Raw genomic sequence first — 16,417 nt, forward strand, 5'->3', positions numbered from 1 at the left:
GCTTTAAGCCACTAAATTTTGGAATGATTTGTTAGGTAGCAATAGATAATAAAAACAGAAGGCTCCTATCTGTTGAGGTCAATTCCCCAGATAATAAGGCAGCTGTGCGTTATCAGCAGCCAGGAAACAGCAGCCAAGAAGCAGATAAAATGGACAGGTAAAGGGATGCAAGCAGGGCACCAGCAACATCCACTACCTCAGTTACCTTTCACATTAAATGTTTCCATTAAACCCTTCATACTCCTTAACACAGTGTCATGCCATGAACTTAATTATGACTTGGACATTTACAGTTTTAAAAAATGTATATGGCAACACCTTGAAGTTCTAGGCCTAATGAAAATATTCTTCAAAAGTGAAGATATGTTCAGACAAACAATAGCTGAGAAAACTCATCACTAGTAATAAGCAATGAAAGATGTACTAAGGCTAAAGCAAAGATTCTAGATGAACACACAGAAATGAAAAAAAAAAAAGTGCCAGAAAGAACAAAATAGGTAATTATAGGTAAATATTGACTACTTAAAGACAACGATAACAGTAATGTCTTGGGGGTTGTTAAAATGTTGGTAGAAGTAAGATTTGTTGACAAAAATAGCAGAAAAGCTAGGAAGAGAGTAATAGAGTGAAACTGTTTTGAGGTACTTATATTGTTCAATGAAGTGGTAAAACTTTTAATTTAAAGTAGATGGTAAAAAATTAAAAGTGCATATTGTAATCTCTATGATAGCCATTGAGAATACTAAAGAAACACAAATCTAAAAAGCTTTGAAGATAAAAAAATAATAAATACCAGCTAAACTCAAAAGGCGGCAAGAAAGGAGGAATATAATAAAATGGTATAAAGGGATAACAAAGAACAAGATGGTATCCTTAAATCCAACTACTATTTCAGTATATTATATATCACTGTAAAACACTATAGAACCAACCTAAAATTGAGTCATTGATGTCAAGGACAAAATGAAGATGGTCAATGTAGGTGCATAAAGGAAACTTAACCTATCCTTACAGGAATTTACAGCTCTTCTCAGAAATTGGCAGAGGACACCAGCCAATCCCCAAACACCAAGTCTATCCATGCCATCTCTGGACTTCCTATTCCCCTAACTCAGCTACCCTGATCCAAATAAGAAAGAAGACCAGTAGTCAAGCAATTACCTGAAAAAGCCAAATAACTTCCATATTTATACCATAAGAATCCCTTACTCTGTGAGCAAATCAGAACTCACTACTCCCACAGCCTTGAGTTTCCCGGTTTGCAGGTTGAAATCCTAGCAATAAACTCATCTTTCTGCCTTTTTTTTTTTTTTTTTTTTTAATTCAGTAGAGTTTGGTTTTTGAACCATACACTAGACATTCCAATTAGAAAACAAAAACTGATTAATCACCTCTTAATAAATATTGGTTACCCCTGCCAAAAGTCAAATTATTTATGTCAAAAATGGTTATATAAACCTCAAAAGAATTGTTTGAATAAAGGAAACTTTATAAACTTAATTCTTACTCTGCCACAAAGACCTGAAAATATGTAAGTTTTAAGTCAGGCACCATAAATCTACCATAATTTAAAACAGAAATTTTTATAAGATATACCAATAAACAAATTAAATCTAAAGTAAATTATGACAATATAATTTTTAAAGACTATGACATTTATATGTAAAAACAGTTTAGTTTTAGTAAATAGAACAGTGTTTATTTTTCATTTACATGGTAAGACAGTGTCAGAGACACTGATGCATTTTACAACTAGAACAACTATACTGGATATGAGCAAGAGTTTCTCTCGGATACATCCTAAAAAGTAGACAATTAAGGTAGGTAGTGCATAGAGTATATGGGTTTTACCAGGTACAGCAAGCCTCTTGCCAGAACAGCTGTACCACTGCACCATGTGATCATCCACAGAGAAAACCCAGTCCCATGAACAGACTGACCATTAGAAATGGAGTACAAAAAAGTAGCCACATATAGCATTATAAACATATCTTTGTCTGAATCAATCTTTGTATTCAATATAACCCTAATCAAAACTCAAGAGATTATAAAATATATTTGAAAAAAAAGTTCTACAAACATCTAAGAGAATTTTGAAAAACAGTAGATAAAGGGGCTTACAAGATTTAAGAAAATCTTTAAGAGCAAAAGAGAAAAAAGAAAAAACAGAAAAAAAAAAAAAAACTCAGTAAACAGAGCAATTTCAGAGAGAGCTTATAAACAGGCCAGTGTATCTATCTATGGGAACTTGGAATGAGTATGAAGTAAAAAAAAAAAAAAAAAATCAATGAAAGGAAAAGGACGGATTGTTTTAGAGCAGCCCTTGAAATCTGCCTCAGAATTTGGAAAATTTAAGTTGGAACTTTACCTCATATATAACATATATAAAGATATAGTCTCTACATATATTAACAATGTGAGAAACAAAACTATAATGCTAGTATGAGAAAGAATAGTATATCCTTTTGAATTGACACAGGCAAGAAATTTTTAAACAAGAAAACATTTTATAAACTCAATTTCTGTTTAACAAGGATCATCTTAAGTTACACATCAACTCACTTATTTACATTTAACTGAACTATCATCTTAGATAGAAAATGTTTGCAAAGTCTAAAACTGACAAATATATAGAACATAAAAAGAAACTCCTACAAATGATTAAGTTAAATTTAAAAAGGAATCTAGTAGGAAACTGAGCTAACAGAAAAAAAGGAAACGAGAAAACAGAGAAACAAAATTTTAGGAAATAAAAATTTTAAAACTATATTAGTTTGTATTAGTTAACTTATATAACTATTATTAAACTATATTAATAAATTGATTAGAGTGATAAGAAAATAGTTCACCCATGAAATAAGAGTGAGATCTGAATTAACAAAAATATAAAGTACAAGAAAAAGAAATGTCACTTTTTTTGCCACAAAAAGAATTCTCAGTCTCTCACCTAGTTCCTAATCCCAGCTTCTGAGTACCTTCACTATACTAAGGCTGGGTTCTCGTGAGAAAGATCCCTGCACAAGCCCAACAATTATGTAGCATAAAGCTTTCTTCCCATCTTTCCTTAAGGGTCCTGTGGCCCTTTTGCTTCCCAGGAATAGAGACCAGCTCTCAGTTAACTTTAATCTTAAAGACCCAAAATGCCATTCTACTCTGTCTGTCTAAATGGGGCTCATAGAGGTCAAACTGAAACGGAGCAGGACCCTATGATCCCTGCCCCCCATGTCCTCAGTCCGGCTTTTGTCTGTGAAAAAACTTTGGGCAAATAATAAGTTTAATCAGAGAAGTGAGAAAATGCAGAAACAAAGGAAAACAGTCCAACAAGACTAAATAGTATAGTTTAGTCATTAAGCATAGTTAAGGACCTTTAGTTCCTTTTCATGGGCTATATAGCATATTCTGAGCGGTATCCTGTGAGCTGTGTTATAGATACTGAAAGCCCCACCAGGTGGAAGAGGTTAACTACATGATGACCAGGCTGTGGCCATGACGTAAGCTGCCATAATTCCGAGAACTGGCCTCGAAGAAATGGGAACAAACCAGCCCTGGAACTGAAGATTAACTGTACTTAAAGCCATCAAGATGACGCTGGTCAGACCACCACATGACCAATTTCAAAATGACCATCAGAGCTGACTGTGCTGTTTCTGCATGCAGCCCTCTCCCTCCGTCTACAAAAGCTCTTGTCCACTGATTGTCAGGGGGGGTGGGGCAGTCGACCTTTAGACAGGATTCCGCCCTCCCCCCCCCCCCCCCCCCGTTGCCAGCATCCAAAATAAAGCAAGCTTTCCTTTCCACCAACCTTGCCTCTTTATTGACTTTTGAGTGGCGAGCAGCCGGACCCCACTTCCGGTTACAAAATGAAAATTAAATTTTAGGCTCAGTCTGTCTCACACGGGGCGCAATGAATCCACAGAGGTGTGTCTGTTTCACGCTTCTCAATATGTCTTTGGAAGAGACATACACATCCCTTCCACAGTCCCCACAGTGGTTCCTCAACTCGTGGAGTGAGGGCCAAACTGAAATCCCTAAAACTACCTCTTGTACAAAAATAGTAAAACAAGAGAATATTACAGCTGTTTTGGTACCAATTCCAGTATGTGGAGAGGAAGTGAGGGTCCCCATACCAACAAAAAGCAATTTTCCCACAGCAGCAGTGTATCTAAAAATCCAATTCAATTCTGACACTATCTACCCAGAGAGAGCATCAGATTCCACAGGTTAATGGTTCAGTCCTACAAGACTGTGTCCCACCCCCTCCAACACACACACACGCTTCAGGTGCCAGTCTCAAGTCCAGGTTGTTACTTGTACTTCTGACCAGTTGGCTATAAATCACACGTTCCCACTGCCCACTCCCCCCCTTGAGTTTGACTAATTTGCTAGAGCGGCTCACAGAACTCAGAGAAATGTTTTACTTACTAGGTCAACAGTTTATTATAAAAGGATATAACTCCGGAACAGCCAGATGGAAGAGCTGCCCAGGGCAAGGCATCGGAGGAGGGAGCACACAGCTTCCACGCCCTCTCCAGGCACGCCCTCTCCAGGCACGCCACTCGCCCGGCACCTCCTCGTGCTCAGCAACCAGGACGCTCTACAAACCATCGGGGGTTTTATGGAGGCTTCATTACACAGGTGGGATTGATTAACTCATGGCCACTGTCGATTGAGTCAACCTGTGGCCCCTCGCCCCTCACTGGAGATTAGGAGGTGGGACTCAAAGTTCCAGCCTTTTAATCACATGTTTGGCTCTCCAGGCAGCCAGCCCCATCCTTAGGTGGGACCCAAAAGTCACCTCATTAACATAACAAAAGACACCGTTCTTCTCTCATCACTTAGGAAAAGCCAAGGGTTTTAGGAGTCTATGCCACGAATGGTGTCAAAGAACAAATACATATTTCTTACTATAAATCACACTATCACAATATCCTTGGGAACTGCTGAGTTTAGGGTTATCATCAGACATGAAAATTGTAGTGGTGGTGATCTTAACACTTCACCATTGACCTCACTTGTTTGGCCGGTCTATGCACATGGGTTGGACATGGATAGTGGTTGGATTATCATAACCGGAGTCAGAGGGTGACTCCAATTACATACTCCTTTGTATGTGGTGTCTGCTAGAGCAAATCAATACACGTCCTGCCACCTGCTATCCAGCTAATGACTTGACAAATGCTTTTCTCTCTTTACCAATTAGTAAGGACAATTAGAAACATTTCACTTTCAGCTGGCAAGAACCTCTTCACTGTTAGACCTCAAGGCAATTCTCCCACTCCATGACAGACAGGAGCCATGATCATCTAGACATCCTACATGACACCATGCTGATAATGAAATATTGATCACATTATGCTAGATAACTTAGTAGACAAGTGAATGATTCTGGTGGGGAAAAATATTGACATTTTGAGTGCTTGACAATTCAGCAGGGTTTCTAAATGTCTAGTAGTCTGAATCTGATTGGGCTATTCTTCTCATGCAAAATACAAATTTCTATACTTAAGATGACCTAAAGCACAGGAAGATGCACAGAGCTTTTGGGATCCCTTTGCATCTTAGAGAAAACATATTACACACATATTACAACATACCGTGTTGCTACGACCCATTTATAAAGTAGCACCAAGGTGCTCTGACATTCAGTCCAGATGACCCAGTTCATCTATTCAATGGTGACTGAAGTACTGGTGGCAAATAAAGCTGCTCTGCAGAGACTCCAGAAAGCCCCATAAGAAGAATCACAGTATAGACACCAAGGGTTTTAGAGTAAAGTCATTTATTTTTTTACTGAACACTATTTTTGTTTGTTTGGTTAGTTGGTTGGTCAGTTGGTTGGTCCATCTGTCATTCAGTAGGTCAGTCAGCTGGTTGGTTTACAACTTGGCTCTGGCAGAACCTGCACACTTGACCATAAACCAGCAAATGATTCTGCAACCTGAGATGCCCATGAGGAAATAAGTACTATCTGACCTGCCAGGCTATAAGATCGGGCTTGTATAGAAGCAATATAACATCAAGTGGACGTGATCTATTGGAAATCAGGCTCAAGCAGGTGGGAAAAGGACAAGTAAGATGCATGGAAATTAGCCCAGACTCACTAAGCACCTATTCCTGCTACACTGCCCCACCTACTTAAATCAAAATTTATGACCTCATGGGGAAAGATAAGTTGATGAAGGATAAATAAAATTCAGGTTATAAAAGGAAAATCAAAATAGTACTGCTAAGAGAGCTTTCTAAAATGCAGCTGGGAGTCCACTGAGGAAGTGTGACTTATGTACATCTGGACCTGGATGGAATCTGACCTTTGACCACTTATTGTCTTAATGCAGGCACTCAGAACACCTGCGCAATGATACTTATCGGATACTTACCACAAATAACTTGTGACAGCCTATCTACTTATTGAACCCTTACCTTAAAATTGCCCTTAAGAATAAATATTTCCTTTCTTGTATCAGAGTCAATCATAATTCTTGCCAGACAACTTTAACAACCTTGTGGCTTTTATCTTTATAGGCCCCTGACTCTTTCCTCTGCTCCAACACTCTTTCAGTTTCACCCAAATCTCTCTTCTGAATTGCAATTCCTAATAACCCAAATAAACTCTTATTTGCAGCCTTCTGCACTGCTTGGATGACAAAGTCTACTTTATGATAGGAAAGGATAGATAAAATTCAGGTCTACTTTATGGATAGGTCTACACAATATATAGGCATCAAGGGGAAATATACTGCCACAGAAATTAAGTTCTATTCAGGAATGGCAATAAAAAATGTGTAAAAGTGAAATGCTTAAGCTGGCTCAAGTGCAGGACCTCTGGTTGTTCACTTTGTGTGGCATGAGATTGGCCAGTGCTGAGCCTACCCTGACTCATGGGAAATGATTAATGGTGGCTGACCAGTCAAGGGCAAAGAAATAATGAGTTTGCAAGATTGGTGACATGGAGTTCTATTCAATGGCCAGGATAGATACTTATAAAACTTTCCACTCAGATAAGCCCCTCATTGCTCCTGAGCCATTCTGTAACATTTCACCTGCATGGTCTTAGTTTTGCAAGGGAATAAACCATGTTAAGTACCGGGTTTTGTTTTGGTTTTCCAGCAACTAGGTTGTTTTAGTGGTGAAACTGACATGATCTTTAGGAGTTAAGATCTTCCTTAGCTGGGTTTTATTATAAGAACCACCATAGCCAAGGCATACTGATTTCTCAAATGCAAGAAATAACTACTGATCACTATAGATGTTTAAATTGAAAAAAACAAAGAAACACAGCTATTTTACTTGCAAACTGTGCTAATTGTTTTCAGCTGTAGCACATAACCAGTAATAGCTCAGTTCTTTATCCTGTGCTAATAACCCAACTGAGGAGAGAATGGAGCAGTTAAGAGCACTATCTTAAAATGAAACAGATTTTACATTATAGAGAGTAAATGTATGTAAAATACTGAATTCTCCATAAGGTATTTTTAGAAATAATTATTTGAATTAATAAACAAACACAGAATTCTGAATTTCAGGTCAATTAAAAAATAGCTACCGAGAATCTAGTATTTGCCATTGTACTGGTCAACTGAATACCAAAATAAATAAATAATAGTTTCCTCCAGTATTAAAAGGTTTTTAGTTTAATCACCAATTCTCAAGCAACCGGACACTAATGAAGGGTTTAATTTAGCAATTAATTTAACAATTAATCATGGGCACAGTGGTAGAAATGTGAGTTATAGAAGTAAGCCACTCAATGCTTATCATTTTGAATCGACAGATTGTAATTTTCAGCATTCCAGGTAAGAGGTATGGACACTTTATATTTTTTAACAGGTACTTAACATTCACTAATACTTATCACATCATTTACATGAATACTCTTCCTGTGTTGCATTCTGTCCAATATAGTAGCCATTAGCTACATGTAAAATTTTGACTAAAACTAATCAAAATTATGTAATGTTAAAAATTCAATCCTCAGTCACACTAGCTACATTTTTAAAAATTTTTATTTTATTGTGGTAAGAACACTTATCATGAGATCTACCTTCTTAATAAATTCTGAAGTGTACAATGCAATATTGTTGACTACAGGGAGGGGGAAATGGGGAGTTACTCTTCAACGGGCATAGTTTCAGTTAAGCAAGATGACTAAGTGTTATAGATTGCTGTACAACATTGTACACTAGCCGCATTTGAAGTACACAATGATCACATGTATGTAAGGCCTGCCATATTGTAACATAAAAAATGTTCCCTTATCATAGAAAGGTTTTTGGGTCTCCTGAGTTGAACCTATCTTCCTAATTAACAGAATAGGAGGAAACACTGAATTTTAAAGGTAATTAATGTTGATCTTTTGTTTCTTCAAGAGTGTATTTTGTTCTATGTAATTCTTAATTCAACCCCTACAGAATAGAATACATTCTATTCTGTTGTAAAATTAATAGCTTACTTTCTTTTCTCTTTCTGGTTGTAAAACAAATGTCTTACTTTCTTCTGTTGGCAAGTGTCTCTTCCCCATTTCTTATAAAGATCTTCATTCCATGCTTCTCTTTGCTCCCATCAAAAGAACAACGGGGGCTTTGTGTGGGTGTTCTGATTGGACGGCCGCAAATCTTATTTACCTTTTAAATAGAAAATATTAAAGACAGTTAGAAACCATGCTCCAGCCTTTCTGAGGATGTAATGTTCACTAGAGTCCAAAACAATGACATATTCTTATTTATACCACACTAATAACCTTTAAGACATACAATGTTTGTTAATTTTTAAATAAAGGGAATCAAATTATCTGTATAAAATGGCAGCCATAATAAATTGATGCTATACACATTTATACAGTTTGCATGCATGCAAGTGCAAAATACACGAATAAAAACATATATGCAAAATCAGAGAACTACATTAATAAACTAGCCTGCTTGTATAAATAAAACTATTTAATCAAAGTAGATATTATTTATGGTTTCTATCCATATATATGACTAATTACTTACTTTTACTAATTTTTTTAATAAAACAATTTGCTACTGAATATGTGGTCCATTTCTATATGAGTTCTAAGGGTAGTTTTCTTCTTAAAATGCTTTCTTAGAAATGGCAATAAATATTTTTATATAAGATCTCATTTTGTAATAGTTGTATATCTTTTTCCTCAATCTGGTTTGATTTCAAGGGTGTTACTTATGGTCTCTTTTTTAAAAATTATTTATAGAATTGAAAATTTTATTTTTTAATACTACTTATCTAGTAAAGATCTTCATATGTAATTATCATTGAAAATTAAGTAATTAATTGGACACATTACCATGTAAAGCATCAAAAAAGATTCACAAGATAACTTATATATTTAAAAATGCATAGTCATATAATTAAAAATACATAAAAGCATTGCCTGAGAATGAGGAGACTTTGGTTCCTGTCCTAATTTTTCCTTCTTAATTGCTGAGATCTTGAAAACAGTGGCAGAACTTTTTAAAACTTGATTCTCTTATATGTAAAATGAAGAACTTAGAATAAATTATTCCAAAGTTCCCTTAAAGTTCTAAATTTTTAAAAAATTTTCCATGAATGAGAATTACAGGAATTATGTATCAACTCATTTATTTAAACCATAATTATTTTGTTCCAATATTTGCAAAGAACATGTATTAGATGCTATAGGACATAAAAGATTAGAAACTGAATTTTCCCCAAAAGAGCTGACAATTTAGAAGGAAAGAAAAAACAACCGCCCAAAACATCAAACTGCACCTTAAGAAAAGGCCTGGCCCACACCAGGCTCCAACCCACGCTGCCAATGTGACAGCCCCAGAGAACCCCAGAAAAAGGCCTGGCCCATGCTCACTTCAGCTCCAGTCCTCCTGCCAAAGCCACTGGGCACACACAGTCAGCATAGGGATACTCCCAGACAAGGACATACCTTCAAGAGTAGGAGAGGTAATTGCTTCACTTAATTTATAGAGACAAACAACAGAAAGCAAACTTTAATGAAATAGAGATAAGTAGTTTACTTGATAGAATGTTCAAAGTACCAGTCCTATAAAAGCTCACTGAACTCAGGAGAAGGCTATAGGAACACAGTGAGAATTTTAACAAAGAATTTGAAAATGTAAAACAAATATTATATATATAATATATATATATTTATATATATGAACCTCATGGTAGCCAAAAACCAAAAACCTACAATAGATGCCCAAAAAAAACAAAGACAAAGGAACCCAAAAGTAATACTAAAGAAAATCATCAAACCACAAGGGCAGAGACTAAAAGAAGAAAAGGACAGAGAAGAACTACAAATACCTCCAGAAAAGAATGAACAAAATGGCAATAAGTACATACCTATCAATAATCACTTTAAATATAAATGGACTAAATGCCCTAATCAAAAGACATAAGGTGGTTAAATGAATAAAAATAACAAGACCCATCCATACACTGTTTACAAGATATTCACTTCAATGCTGAAGACACACACAGACTGAAAGTGAGAGGATGGAAAAAGGTATTCCATGCAAATGGAAACAAAAAGAAAGCTTCGGTAGCAATACTCATATCAGACAAAATAGACTTGAAAACAAAGTCTATAACAAAAGACAAAATAGGACATTACATAATAATGAAAGAGTCAATCCAAGAAGAATTCTTAAACATGTATAAACCTAACATAGGCATACCTATATACATAAAGAAAATATTAACAAACATAAAGGGAGGAAATGACAATGATACAAAAGTAGGGAACTTAATACCCTACTTGCAGCAATGGACATATAATCTGGACAGAAAATCAGTACAGAAACATTGGCCTTAAATGACACATTAGACTAGATGGACTTAATAGATATCTACAGGACATTCCATCCTAAAACAGCAGAATACATATTCTTTTCAAGTGCATATGGAACATTTCCCAGGATAGATCACATGCTAGGCCACAAAACAAGTCTCAATTAATTGAAGAAGACTGAACTCATATCAAGCATCTTTTCTGACCACAAAGATATGAAACTAGATATCAGTTACAGGGAGAAAACCGGAAAAAACACCAACACGTGGAGAGTAAACAACATGCTACTATAAAACCAATGTGTCAATGAAGAATCAAAAAAAACCTTGAGACTAATTAAAATAAAGACACAACTTTCCAAGATCTATGGGATGTGGCAAAAGTAGTCCTAAGAGGGATTTATAGTGATACAAGCCTATCTCAGGAAACAAGAAAAATGTCAAAGAAGCAATCTAACTTGACACCTAAAAGCACTAGTAAAAGAAGAACAAAGACCAAAGTTAGTAGAAGGAAGGAAATAGTAAAGATCAGAGTAGAAATAAATGAAATAGAGAACAAAAAAAAAAAAAGAGGAAGAAAAGATCAATGAAGCTAAGAGCTGTGTTTTTGAAAATATAAATGAAATTGATAAACCCTTAACTAGACTCATCAAAAAAAAAAAAGGGGCAGGGGAGAGGGCCCAAATAAATAAAATTAGAAATGAAGAAGTTACAACTGACATCCCAGAAATACATACAATCATAAGAAATACTACAAACAATTATAAGCCAAAATTTGGACAATGTAGAAGAAATGGATAAATTCCTAGATACATACAATCTTCCAAGACTGAATCTGGAGGAAACAGAAAATCTGTACAGACCCAATAATATTAATTAAATTAAATCAGCAATCAAAAAACTTCCAACAAACAAAAGTCCAGAACCAGATAGCTTCATAGGGGAATTCTACTAAACATTTAAAGAAGAGTTAATACCTATTCTTCTCAAATTATTCTGAAAAACTAAAGAGGAAGGAATACATCCAAACTCATTTTACAAGGTCAGCATTACCCTGATACCAAGACCAGCCAGAGATATTACAAAAAAAGAAAATTACAGGCTAATATCCCTGATAAACATAGAGGCAAAAATCCTCAAAAAAAATTAACAAACTGAATTCAACAATATAAAAGGACCATAGATCATGATCAAGTGGGATTTATTGCAGGGATGCAAGGATGGTTCAATATCCACAAATCAATTAATGTGATACACCATATTAACAAAAGGAAGGATAAAAAATCACATGATAATCTCAATAGACACAGAAAAAGCATTTGACAAAATTCAACATCCATTCATTATAAAAACATTCAACAAAGTTGGCATACAGGGAACAAGCTTCAACATAATAAAGGCCATTTATGAGAAACACACAGCTAACATCATACTCAACAGTGAAAAGCTAAAAGCTTTTCCTCTGAGATCAGCAACAAGACAAGGATGCTCACTCTTCTCACTTTTATTTAACAAAATATTGGAAGTCCTAGTGACAGCAGTCAGACAGCAAAAAGAAATAAAAGGCATTCAAATTGGAAGAGAAGAAGTAAAACTATCACTATTTGCAGATGACATGATAATATATATAGCAAACACTAAAGACTCCACCAAAAAACTACCAGAACTAATAAACGAATTCAGTAAAGTCACAGGATATAAAATAAATATACAGAAATTTGTTGTATTCCTATACACTTATAATGAACTATCATAAAGAGAAATCAGTAAAAAAAATCCCATTTACAATGGCATTAAAAAGAATAAAATACCCAGGAATAAATTTAACCAAAAAGGTGAACCACCTGTACTCTGAAAACTATAAGACACTGATGAAAGAAATTGAAGACAACACAAATAAGTGGAAAGATATCATGTGTTCATGGATTAGAAGAATTAAGATTATTAAATACACAAATATTTACAATTGCCAAGATATGGAAGCAACCTAAGTAAGTGTCCATCAATTGATGAATGGCTAAATAAGATATGGTATATAGAGTTGACCCTTGAACAATGTGGGGGTTAGGGGCACCAACCCCATACTGTCAAAAATCCACATATAACTTTATAGTCCACTCTGCGTATCCACAGATCCACATCCATGAATTCAACCAACTGCAGATAGTGTGGTACTGTAGTACATATTTATCAAAAAAAAAATCCACATATAAGTGAACCTGTTCAAACCCACATTGTTCAAGGATCAACTGTATATACAATGGAATATTACACAGCCATTAAAAAAAGAATGAAATCTTGCCACTTGCAACAACATGGATGGACCTGGAGGGTATTATGCTAAGTGAAATAAGTCAGACAGAGAAAGACAAATACTATGTTTTCACTTATATGTGAAATATAAGAAAAAACAAATAAACAAATATAACTAAATAGGAACAGACTCAAATATAGAGGAAAAGCTAGTGGCCGCCAGAGGGGAGGCAGGTGGGGTTGAGGGGGGAATGGGCAGATTAGATGGAGGGGATTCAGAGGTACAAACTATCAGTTATAAAATATATGTCACAGGGATGTAATGTAGAGCACAGGGAATATGGTCAATAATATTATAATAACTTTTCATGGTGTATATAAAAATATTGAATCATTATATTGTACACCTGAAACTAATATAATAAGTCAACTATACTTCAATTAAAAAAGAAAAAGAAGTAACACTGTAACATGTAGAAAATGAACAGATTAACTCTGTTTGGGGTGCTTAGGGAAGAGCTTCAGTAGGTAATGTCTAAATGGCAGATTAAAAGATAAACTAGGGGTTTGTCAGGTAGACAAAGCAGGAAATTTCCAGGAGAGAGTAGAAAGGCAAAGAGGTGTAAACAATTTAACATGTTTCATAGAACAAAACGTGCATAGTGAAAGAAAGCAGTATAGCAAAAGGTAAGACATAAAAAATGCCATGATATATATGGTGAAGGATGTTAATCAGACATTGTGGTAATCATTTCACAATATATACAAACATCTAATCATTATGTTGTACATCTGAAACTAATTTAATGTTGTAGATCAATTATATCTCAATTCTTTTAAAATGCCTTAATATGTCTTGGATATCAAGCTGAAGAACTTGCTTAAGCAAATGGAAAGCAGGCAAAAGCTTCCAAGGTGGAAAATCGTTGCTTAACGATTTCCACAAGAGAAAAATCATCATAACAGCAGTTTGCAGGGAGGGAGATGAAAGGTCCTCCAGTAGAACACTAGAGAAATGCTGGGGCCCAAAGTCAGCAGAAGAAGTGGTGAAAGAAGCAGCAGATATAGAGGTAGACAGGAGGGAGAGATAGTAGCTTGGAGACTGATTAGATATAAAATGTTTTCTGAACAAAGAATAATGGTGGAAGGCAGAGGGAAAATCTTGAGAGAGACAAATGCAAGAAAAATCAGGCTGACATCAAAAATGGATAAAAATTTGGTTCGCCCGGAAAGAAGGGAACATGAAGGGTAGTAGTAAAAGGAAGTTATGTCTGAAGAGTAGGTTGGAGTCAGATCTTGGAGGGTTTAAAATGATAAGCTAAGAAGTTTTATTTATTAGACAAAACCTCTGATGGCTGTTGAATAGAAAGGCAAAATTCCAGAGCTGATATTTAGCAATGAATCTGACAGCCCTGTAGAAGTTGGACTAGAGAGAGAGACCTATTAAAGGGAGGTAAACTGTTAATAGATCCTGAAGTTCTCAGGAAAGAGAATTTTATTCTGAAGTACAGTAGTGACAGTGTCCATGAAGAGAAGGATTCATGAATCACATACAGAGAGAAGAGAAGAAGAATCAGCAGGGCTAAATCCAGAACACTGACAACACCAAATGCTGGCGAGGATGTGGAGTAACAGAAACTCTCATTCATTGCTGTTAGGAATGCAAAAGAGTACAGCCCCTTTGGAAGACAGTTTGGCAGCTTCTTACAAAATCAAAAAAAAAAAAAAAAAAACTTTTATCATATGATCCAGCAATCACACTCCTTGGTATTTACCTAAAGGAGTTAAAAATTTATGTCCACACAAAAACCTGCACACAGATGTTTATAGCAGCTTTATTTATGATTGCCAAAACTTGGAAGCAACCAAGCTGTCCTTCAGTAGGTAAATGAATAAAGAAACTGTGGTCCATCAAGACAACAGAACATTATCTAGTGCTAAAAAGAAACAAACTATCAAACTGTGAATAGACATAAAGAAAATTTAAATGCCCATTACTAAGTGAAAGAAGTCACCCTGAAAAGGATACTGTATGATTCCAACTATATGACATTCTGGAAAAGGCAAAACTATGGAGTCAGTAAAAAGATCAATGGTTACCAGTGGTGGGTATGGGTGGGGGGGATGAATGGAGAAACAGAGAGGATTTTTAGGGCAGTGAAAACTACTCTGTATGATACTCTAATGGTAGATACATGTCACTATATATTTGTCCAAACCCGTAAAATGTACAACACCAAGAATGAACGTTAAACTGTGGATTTGGGGCGATAATGATGTGTCAGTGCAGGTTCATCAATTGTAGTCAATGTATCATCACTGTGGTGGAGGATACTTGTAATGGGAGAGGCTCTGCACGTGTTGGGGCAGGTGCTATGTGGGAAATCTTGGTACTGTCCACTCGATTTTGATGTAAACCTAAAACTGCTCTAAAAAAATAAGGTTTGTTTTGAAAAAAAATCAACAGAACTCAGCAAATTACTGAAAGTGAGAAATTAGGGATGTGTAAGGTCAAGGTATTAAAAAGCTCAGAGTGAATTTCCAATCACTGAAGTGGAAAAATAGTGGTAGTGGAGTGTAAATATATTAACAAGTTGCTAAAATATTCATTACAAAGGTGGAAAGTATCTTCACTGTCAACAACTCCTAGTAACAAGAGCCAAGGGAAGATGGTATAAGTTGATGGCGGAAATGTCAAGAATAACACTGTTTGGCGACACTACAGGAGATTTTGAAATAAAGGAGAAGAGTAAAAGGGAAAGGGATGGCAATTATGATCCCATGTTATGAGCCATAGAGCTCTAGACAAGTTATGGAACTTCTACAAATCTCAGTTTTCTCATCCTTAAAACTTGAGAAAATAAAACCAGTTTGCAGTTGCTAGTTAAGGAAAATCTTATCTCACCCTGTCAATCCCATGTTGGACCTAAGACCATATCTGCTATTGCACATATTTCCTAGGAAAGCAGAAAGATAGCTGAAAGTACCAGCCTCACATTAGTTTTATTCCCATTATCATCTTTGCAATTTGTTTTACAAGGATAAAAGAAAATGTACAAGCCATAGACTTATAAGTCATCTTTAATTGTATCCAAAGGTACAAGCATATAGAGCAGATTCCAATACATACAAATAAATTTCAGAGCCCTTATATGTGTTGACTTGCTATCAGGGAGCTCCACTTCACGCTTTATTGAAAGGGAATGGAAAACCATCTGTTACCAGCACATTAGCCTGTCACCTTAGCTCCCCTGAGTGAGCCAATTGGGGTGGACCATTTCAATACTAGCACCTTCTTGCTATTGAAAAAATCCCTCACACTTACTTTGACAATTTTTCATCTTTGACTTATACTGCAATTTCCTCCTTATTCTCC

General features: G+C 35.6%; 1 protein-coding gene across 3 annotated transcripts in view; it reads right to left on the minus strand.

Moving 5' to 3' along the window:
* Positions 1–16,417, minus strand: part of GPC5 (glypican 5) — a gene marked incomplete at its 5' end in the record, with an annotated part of 1,365,225 nt that overhangs the window by 1,068,086 nt on the left and 280,722 nt on the right. For all 3 annotated transcript variants that reach the window (XM_082434643.1, XM_082434645.1, XM_082434644.1), the window contains one exon: positions 8,488–8,621. In XM_082434643.1, coding sequence (XP_082290769.1) covers positions 8,488–8,621 — 134 coding nt within the window. The remainder of the gene's footprint in view (positions 1–8,487; positions 8,622–16,417) is intronic.

This window comes from Balaenoptera physalus (genome assembly GCF_965194825.1).
Source record: "Balaenoptera physalus genome assembly, chromosome: 18".
Classification (NCBI taxonomy): Eukaryota; Metazoa; Chordata; class Mammalia; order Artiodactyla; family Balaenopteridae; genus Balaenoptera; species Balaenoptera physalus.